Source organism: Anomalospiza imberbis, chromosome Z (genome assembly GCF_031753505.1).
Source record: "Anomalospiza imberbis isolate Cuckoo-Finch-1a 21T00152 chromosome Z, ASM3175350v1, whole genome shotgun sequence".
NCBI lineage: Eukaryota > Metazoa > Chordata > Aves > Passeriformes > Viduidae > Anomalospiza > Anomalospiza imberbis.
Genome location: NC_089721.1, coordinates 35,752,779 through 35,762,206, shown reverse-complemented (window position 1 = coordinate 35,762,206; position 9,428 = coordinate 35,752,779). Strand labels below are relative to the sequence as shown.

Genomic DNA, 9,428 nt, shown 5'->3' with positions numbered 1-9,428 from the left:
CTGGACCAGTCACATGTGAAACAATGAACTATCCTGGTTTCCTAGTTTACTCAAGACATTCAGGTGTGATTACTGACTAGACAATTCCATATTTTGAGAAAGTAGGAAAATAGATCAAAGTTTATCAAGATTTTTAAGTTTACTTTTATGCCACCGTAGTTTCAAGGAAAAAAATTTAATATAACATTGCTCTGTGTCACATTTACAAAGTGGCTTCTTCAAGAACTAAAAAAATCCTCATCTGGATGCCCATATGTATAAAATGACCATATACAGATTTTATCTTGTATCCTATGCACAAAAAAATGAGATTTAAAGAACATCATGTTGAAAATTATTACAACAGTTTGTCCTTTTACATCTTCAAGAGACATAAACCAAGCAAAAAAATAGGATCAGAGAATGCCAGACTTGCAGTGGTTTCAATAACTTGTTTTAAAAGTCATGTCTTTACAGCTAAAATATTCTGCAAGTGGTATAGATTTATTGATGAATTTGACACTGATGTGAAGTTGGTTTGCAATTGATATTTCTATGAAAAAGTTAGTACAAGGCTAAATAATAGTCAGAAACCAAGCCACAAACACTGAAATAATTATTATAAAAGAAAAATCATCAACACACAGCTGAATAGTTCATAGGACCTTTAGAACACGCACTCTTCTGATACCACATTCCAAGGATATAGTAAAATTGAAAAGGTATACACAGGAATGACAGCAACTGATTACTTCCACAAAAGAAATAATTGAATTCACAATTTCTCTTTATTCTAGAAAAGAGACAACCAACATGGCAAAGGTCTACATAGGCCATATGGAAAAATAGCAAAGAGCAAAGGTTTATTGTATCTTACAACATAAATACAATTTGCATCAAATGAAACTAGCAGGTGCCAGGTTTAAAAACCAAAAAGGAGCTTTATTTACAAACTCTTTATCACTGGATGCTGTGAATGGTAATAGTCTTTTTACATACTTCCATGAATTCTTGAAAGGATTGGTGTATTTCATCACGAGAAATACACTGAAAGCTATTAAATAAAAAAAATCACAGCTCTGTGTGGAACACTCTGGCTCACAGATGAGTGGATACTAAGATTATTAGTTTTTGTGCTCTTTTGGAATGCTACTGTTGAGTGCTTCAAGAGACTAGGTAATGCTGGGATTGATAGCCATCATAATAGGACAGAGGGATCTTAAGTCTGATGCAGCATTATTAATCTTATTTTCCTTATTATTTTGAGTCAGTGAACGCATTTGAGGTGCAGCTTACAAAGAGCTGTCTACATGAGTTTAGTTTTTGTAAGCATCTCTGGCCATGCTATTCAAAGGAAACAGTCCTTAAACATAAGAAACATTTATGCTTCAATAAAAATTATTAATTTACTTTAAAATTAATTTGGGCTACTAAAGTTCTGCACTACCACAAAGTATAAGCAAAACCAACAATGAACCACAGACACTGTGGCAGCTATGGATGCCCTACAAATGCTAGCTTTTAGTAATTTTCTGACCTACTCCCATGAGACATACTAGCTTCTCTTCACTCACTTACCAGGAGAATTTTTGCTTCCCTTTTCACATTAAACCCTTTGCCATGTCACACAGTGAAATCAGCACAGATTTGAATGACTTGGCAGAAACACTTAGTTTGAACAGGTATTCTATGCCCCCTAAGACTTGTCAAATATAATTGCTTCTAGGGTGGCAGAATCCCTATGAGAAAATGGCAGCACACACATGGGGGTTTGAACAATGAAGCAATATCAATGCAGTTTTCTACTTATAGCAAAGCAAAACTATTGTGCAGAACATGTCCATTCAGGTAAATAATAAAAGGATGTCATTCAGAATATTCAAAGTCACTAGTAAACCTAGAATTTTGCATTTAATACAGTGTATGAATACTTGTATACAATATCAGAGGGTGTCCAAAAGCAAGGCATTTTACAAACTCTGAAATGTTGAACGTGTTTTCTTAAAAGGCTGATTTATATATCTATGTTTATGTGTTTCATTAAATGTCTTTTTAATTTCAAGTCAAGACGAAGGCAGTTCTGCTTTTTCATTGTGTCTGTGAATATAATCTACTTTTTTACATTTCTTTTTCTGCTACTGTTAGCACTATTCATTTGGTAGAGTGCAAAAGGTACATAGCAAATTGTCAATGGGTATTTAGGTTCATTTGAAAAAAAGCCTTATCTCTGACTGACATTCATACTATCGGAGAAGAGTATTGAGAATAGAAATTTTATTCACAAAAATTACTAAAATTTGGTTTTACATAATGAATGTTGCAAGCCCATTACATAGTAATCTCAAGTCTTTCTCCAGTAGGATTTGGAATGTGAACATATGACTGAGAATGAAAATCCATGAAAACTGTAATCAAACTAACAAATCTATTCTTGTTGTAAAGCTTATGTCTGCCAAATGATAAAATATTTATGAAAATCATAAAATATTGCCATATTAATTCAGAAATTATCTTGGAAATCATTCAAGCAAGTTACGTGAGTCCTGAGTTCCTAAATTCAGCTTTTCTAACTTTTCTCTTTATTAGAATTATAGCATAAATCCTTCTATTACATTAGCATACAGAAAAATGCCATGCAAGAATTTTTTCTCCATCAAGAACAAATTCAATACTAGAACCTAGTCTTGAGCTTTCCAAACAATGTAGACAATTCACTCTACAGTAAACATAAATTAGAAAAAAGGAAAAAACAATCATTTCAAGAAAAGAGAAAAATCCAAAACAGCACGTCCCAAGTTTCAACCAGTGAAATGGAAATAAAATGAGTTGCTGGTACATATAGGTTTTGGGTATGTAAAATGTCCATGAAGAAACTGCCATTCTCTGCCATCTCCCTCTGTTGGAAAAGTCACCTGCAGCATTCAACTGTAAAATGCAGTCAGACTTAAAAATCCTTAGTACTGTAAACTCTACAAGGCCATGCAGACACCCTTAGTACCAGGTGTCTTCAAAATAAATTACAAAACACCTTCCATGAGAAGTAGGAACATCGCAGCAGGTAGCTTTTTCTTAACTTAAAAAAACCTTCTTGCATTCCAAAACTGACAGCTTCCATCCTTCCCAGCCCTGAGATAAGATGGAGATTTCTGATCCAGAAAGATGCAATTTCCCAATGAAATTCTTTTAATTAGTGCAAAAGGAAAGGTCCCTATGGAAGGCACAAGCCTCTCTTCCCCCAGTTTCCCAGAACTTCAGCTAAATAACTATCAGGTTACTTTTCATAGCAATTTAAAGGGCAGCTGACAGAGGCAGTAAGATGTGGTCCTGTTCTTCAACTCAACATCTGAACTGGAAAACTGTGTACAGCAAAAGGGGTAGGGAAGTAGAAAATTCAACAGTATGAAAGCAAAGGTTTAAGCTTCATTTTTATGAAGTTCTGTCTATGAACACTGCTAAATACAGATATGTAAGCTTTTATCCCCTTTGTCATAGCTATTTAAAAGGCAACGATCATTCATAAGCTCTTCTGAAATCCTCTCTTCTAGTTTCTAAAAAAAACCCAAACCAACAAACTCCACAAAAAATCCAACACATACTAAGACAACAATTCTAAAATCACCATCTTCCATAAGATAAGATGGGCACCCTTTCTCTATATGCAAAATCACAAAAGATAAAAAACTTATCTCCATGAGCACTGCAGGTGGCAGCTGTGAACTCAGCAGATCTGCAGAAAATAACCCAAAAGTTTTATGAGATCAAATGCTGAAACTAAGCCAATAAATACCGAATACACTGTATAAAAATGGAAGGTTTATGCAATATTTAAATTATCCCCATTCAAAGTATTAATAAAGCTTCTTTTAATCTTGTATGATGTTTTAGCACTCTCCTTCCAGATAGACCACTTATAAGCTAAACCAAACACACAAAGCTAAAAAGCATGACAGTGAAAAAAATGGGTAGTTGTTATGACTAGATTGAAGATTAGTGAGTGACCGTGTTACAGTTACCAGATAATGTGGAAATACATACAAGGCTGTAAAACAGAGAACAATGAATTGTTCAACAGATCTTTGAGCTTTAAGACAAAGCATGGCAGTCCTTAAGAGCAATCAGTGTGACTTAGACTGGTGTCTAGGAAGCCATTTGTAGCCTTACCATTTCACTGGAGTTATTTAGGCAACATAATCAAACTGTTAAGAATGGATGAAGTATGGGTTATCCTGCCCTATATCATGAGGAACAATAAGAAGGCCTTCCTTCCAAATCCGGTCACATCACGTGAAATGTAAAATCAGAGAAGAACAGAAGAGATTAAATAATTTCATTCTACCATACACCAAAAGAAAGATATATATCTATGTATGTATGTATTCTCCCATGGTGTAACAGATACACATATTTTTAACTACTGCCAACACAAAGCAGTACAGAAACTTGATTTATTACATGCAGATTCTTCTGCATTGTTGCTGAACAGTACACTGGTTCGAAGTTCCTAAAATACTTTAAAAACTATACTTTATGTAAACAAAATGTAAATAAGACAGCACAGTTCTTTGTACATATTATTTAGTACACGTTTTTAGGAGTTCAGGAATATGTACAATTCTGTACTGTAGATTGCATTTTTACAATGCTTTTTTTTTTTTTTTTTAAGAAACAAGTCAAAAATAAATTTGACAAAAAAAGGAGATATATACTGTCATTAACACTGGCACACAGTCCATAGTGTAAGATGGAACATGTGCAAAAGGTGAGATTTCTCCAAACTGTTAAATGAATTAATTGGTCATCTCTGAGCCTTTTACTAGAGAACTTTCTGAAAACTTCTGACAAACTAAAATTTTTCTTTCTCCACATCCCCACAGGTAAGAACTGTAACCTTGTTACTATTGAGTAAATCAATTGTTTAAAACATTGTAAGAAATTATTCAATAGTTAACAGCTTCAAAAGTTTGAAGAATGCCCCAGAAATTCTAAGTGGCTCATTTACAGTAAATTCAGGGTGCAGCTTTGTCAGGTTTATCAAGGCAAGATGACTGAGATGCAGGGAAGACCGCGGTAGCATTTCTGCTTGTGGAACTAACAACAGGAAGCAGTGATGAAGACAGGGAAGGAACATTTGGTGCTGAAGTATTTAGAGCATTCAGTATGGCTCCCTCTGGACTGACCAACAGTTTTTTGATAGAACCATCTAGCTGAAACACTGATGTGTTGCTTGGTAAATGAGAATTCGGAGGATGAACAGCAGAAACAGAAGATGTAGCTACATTAATGGGAGACTTTGTCACTGAAGATACAGACAGAGTTACTGCAGACAGTGGAGTACATGAGCTAGCTGGAGTACTAAATATCTGGGGTGTTGCATGTACGATGGGTAAAGCATCTGCAGCTCCAAAAGAGTTCACAATTTTTGTAGAGCTTTTCAAAGGATGTTTTGGTATTTGCCAACTTAATGAATGACTTGTTGCTAGGATGATTTTTGAGGTTATTGGATTAACAGTTGGTACACCTTGAGGCTCTTGACCATGGTTAATTGTTAAAGGAGTCTGTTTTGTATTACAGGAGAGAAGAAGAACATGGCTTCCAGCTCCGAGGCCTTGTAGTGGAACAACAAAACGAGTACCATTAATCATTATCTGAGTTCCAGGTGCCAAAGGCATACAAGTGTTAATGACTATTTTCTGTTGAGTGGAAGGTTCATTCAACAGAATTCCTCCTGTTTTGCTTGTAACAGGGGGCGAAGCTTCAGACATCTGAACGGCAGAAGCACAAGCATAATCATGACTTTGTTTCTCTGTACTGGGAGGCACTGGCTGGCATTGTAGGGTGGAAAGACTGGGAAAACTAATTACTTCACCTGTATTTGGTGATGGAGGGGGCAACACACTCTGAGGTTTGTGAATACCTGCATGACTTGACACAGCAGCTGAAATTCCTGATGACTGAAACTGAACCAGTGTGGGCAACTGTCTTTTTGGTACTGGAAGAGGAGCTGGAACTGCTGCCAACTGAGGAACTGTATGTAATACCTTGTGTGGGGCGGCTGCAGGTCCAGGCAAGCTAATGACTGGAAATTGCAGAGCAGATGCTAAGTTTTGCGGAGATACTGTTGGCTGTGTGGAAATCAGCACAGATGAAGCAAGATGTCCTGTCTTCACAGTTGATATACCCACAGTATTTCCAATATTTGATGTACAAAGTCGATTACCCAGAACTGGCCTTATTCTTGAGGGATCATTGCTACCAATCAAGACAGTAGGCTGTGCCCCAGAGGAAGTTCCACTTGATGTTACTGAAACAGATTGTACTTGTGCATTTGCTTTTGTCATTGTAAAGGCATTTTCAGCTTTTGTTGCAACACATACAGATTCATTAGCTGACACAGCAAAACTTGGAACAGGGACCACAGTACTACTTGTCAAGGATGGGGCCAAGGCCATCCTCTTCTTGTCTTCTTTAGAAAAGCTAGAGTGCAATATATTAACTGGTACAGCCTCCTGTGCACTGCCTTTAGTATTTACAATGGTCTGACCTATATTTAGTCCAATTTTCACATCTTTTACTTGAGCAATAGTTGGTGAGTTTATTTTTATTGGTGCTCCTACTGCAGATGGGATCAAAACCAACTGTGGTTGCTCTGTGGCATTAACAAAGGTTTTGGTTAAGGAAGAAGGAAGGTTCTGTTTCAGTGACTCTGCAATGAGATTGGTGGTTGATGGGCCATTGGCAATTTGTGTGTTAATGAAAACCAGCTTCTGAGCATTAACAGCAGTGGATGCTGGACAGGGTATAATATTGACCCCTGATGCCCCAGAGGGAGATAAAATTGGTGGATTTGTGATTAATGTAAATTTCTGGACTGGAGTACCACTGGTTAACTCTCCATTTGTTGCAGAATTTGACTCAGATTGTGTAACAGATTTTGTTTTCACTTTAGTATCCCCTTGATGCTGCACTGAAGAATTTGGAGTTTTGACAACATTACTTTGTCCAATGCTAGTCATACTAACAAGGCTGTTTGGAGCTGCTGACACCAAATTTCTAGCTAATGGAATGGAGGATAAAGAAGACACATGGCAGGAGTCCTCTCTTACTCGACATGAAGAGTCCCAAACAGCTGGCTGCTGTAGTGTGAATTTGGTATTCTTCTCCATTGCCTGGTTAAAATCAGCAGGGAAAGCTGGAATGTTAACAAAAGAAGTTGTTGAGGGGGCAAATACAGAAGGAGATGATTGTCCAATATGTGGGAGACCAGACGTGGCTGTTGTTACAAACGGAAGACTAGAACATGATACTGCTGTAGTTTTTGACACAAGAAAGGCCTGAAGTTGAGATGCGTAAGTGAAAACTGAACCAGGACATAAACTACTAGGTGAAATGTGGTCTGGGTTTGTTTGAAGTTTAACAATTCCAGTGTTTCCACCTCGTGTTGTGACCAGGATAGATTGTGATTCTCTTACACACACCGTCTTTAGCTCTTGCTTAGTTTCAAAGGAGTCAGTTTGCTGCTGTGATGCTAGACCGTGAGAGGCAGAATCAATACTTGTAGATGAACTTAATGCTGTTGCTGGTGTCAAGGATTGGCTAGCTGTGGAAAGAGTAGGTGAAGCCAAAGACATAGGCAATGTAGCAGTCAAAAATGTAGTCTTGAATTTGTCACTTTCACTTTGGCTTACCTTAAGTATTGATGATAAGTTATCTGCTGAATTTACATTAGACGATGGTTGTGTAGTGTTCATGGGACCAGTCACTTGTGACAAGTGGGTAGTATTCTTGCTAAAAACTGTAGTGGGTGACTGAGTGGCATTTGCAGGGCTTGTCACCAGAACAGGTGTTAAAGAAACACTGATGTTTGGCATTTTTGGTAAAGATGTACAGTGCATCTCAAATGATTTTTGTTGTAGTGACTGAATATCCTTGGACACAATTTTTTCTTCCTTCTGTTGAAGAAAATTCTTAGGTAAAATAAGAACTTGTTGCCTGACTTTTTCTCCATTTTTAGGGTCAATCATAGCTTGCATTTGAATTTTCATTGAGCTGGTGGGAACGTCTATTGGTACACAGTGTCCATTTGGCATTTTGTATACCATTTGTAAAGGAGTCTTTGAACTGGCCTGGCAGGGCAATGCTGGTTTGATCAGTGATGATTCCAAAGCTGGTAAAACTGACTTTTCAGAAGTAGAGACGTTCATGCCTGCAGGAGGCAACAGTTGATTTGTTAAGGTCACTTTGTTCCCAGCATTCTTGGCAAGCAAGGCCTGGATGGGTTTGGTCCCTTTCAGAAAGTTTGACACTGATGTTGCAGGATCTGTCAGGGAAAGCAACTCCAGAGTTGACCCTTCAAATTGTTTCAGCTCAGTCAAGCACCTATCCAACTGCAGGCTACTTTCTGAACTCTGGATCACAGCCTCATTCGTGCTCAGTTTAGCTTTCTTCCTTGGTGAAAGCTCATTAGTGCTTTGATCCAGACAACTACTTTGCTTGAACTGTCGTTTAATGCATTTAGGCAGTGTCTTCTGTATCTCTTTAGAAGCTGATTCTTTTTTCAGAATTCTGTTTTTTCCTGCAGGTAAATTCATCTCTAATAGCTTCATTTCATCTGCAAGGATATTAAAACAGAAACTGTGTTTTACATGTTTGCAACTGATATCCCTAAAAAACAGTTTTACAGTGTCTTGCAAAAGGCAATACACTAGTTTGCAAGAGTGAAGTTATGTGGAAGGAAATGTCTAATTTTTTAAAGGCATGTGTTCAAGGACCTTTGCTATACAAAAAGGGGGTAATAAGGAAAGGAGGAAGCAATAAACAAGAACATACATAGACTGAAACCTGACCAGCAATGGGAGACAGTGAGAAAAACCAAACCTGGTCAGTTGGATTAATTGATAACAGTATGTGAAAGCATGAAAATGTATATTCCAGCAAGGTTATCTTGAGGGGGAAAAGGGAAAAGCCAGGAAAGAATATACAGATAGACAGATCCAACCAAACAAAAATGAAGAATATGTCAAGAAACAACTTCGCCAATCACACCAATTGATGGGCTATCAGGAAACTGCAGAGGCCTCTTGCAAGAAGGTAACTTTTTGTACCTAATATGATTGTAAACCAGGGGATATCCTGGAGATGGAGCCAGGAGGGGTAAGGGAATTGGTACAGCTATGCAACCCATGAAGCAATGTGTAGAGGTAAGGGAGCTGTAAGGACAGCTGTAAGAGGTTACAGCCTGTGGGCCTAGTGCCAGCTGCTGGGGGGTGCATGTCTGTATCCTCCCCAAATCCAGTGAGTGTGTATTCACTGATCAACTTCAAGCTAGACTAGCTGGTGAGCAGAAGAGCCTGGGGGTCTGGGCTGGCCTAACAGGACGGACTTGTGAGTGTGGGATGCCTGTACGACAAAGATGTGAATGCCATGTTTCATACTGAGCATCAAGCTGGACT

The 9,428-nt window shown here is 37.8% G+C and overlaps 1 protein-coding gene across 5 annotated transcripts in view; it reads right to left on the bottom strand.

The window, feature by feature from the left end:
* Window positions 1-745: 745 nt before the first annotated feature.
* BRD10 (bromodomain containing 10) overlaps window positions 746-9,428 on the bottom strand; it is a 53,214-nt gene continuing 44,531 nt past the window's right edge. For all 5 annotated transcript variants that reach the window (XM_068176813.1, XM_068176811.1, XM_068176812.1 and 2 more), the window contains one exon: window positions 746-8,587. In XM_068176813.1, the coding sequence (XP_068032914.1) occupies window positions 4,986-8,587 (3,602 nt within the window). In that variant the 3' untranslated portion in view covers window positions 746-4,985. The remainder of the gene's footprint in view (window positions 8,588-9,428) is intronic.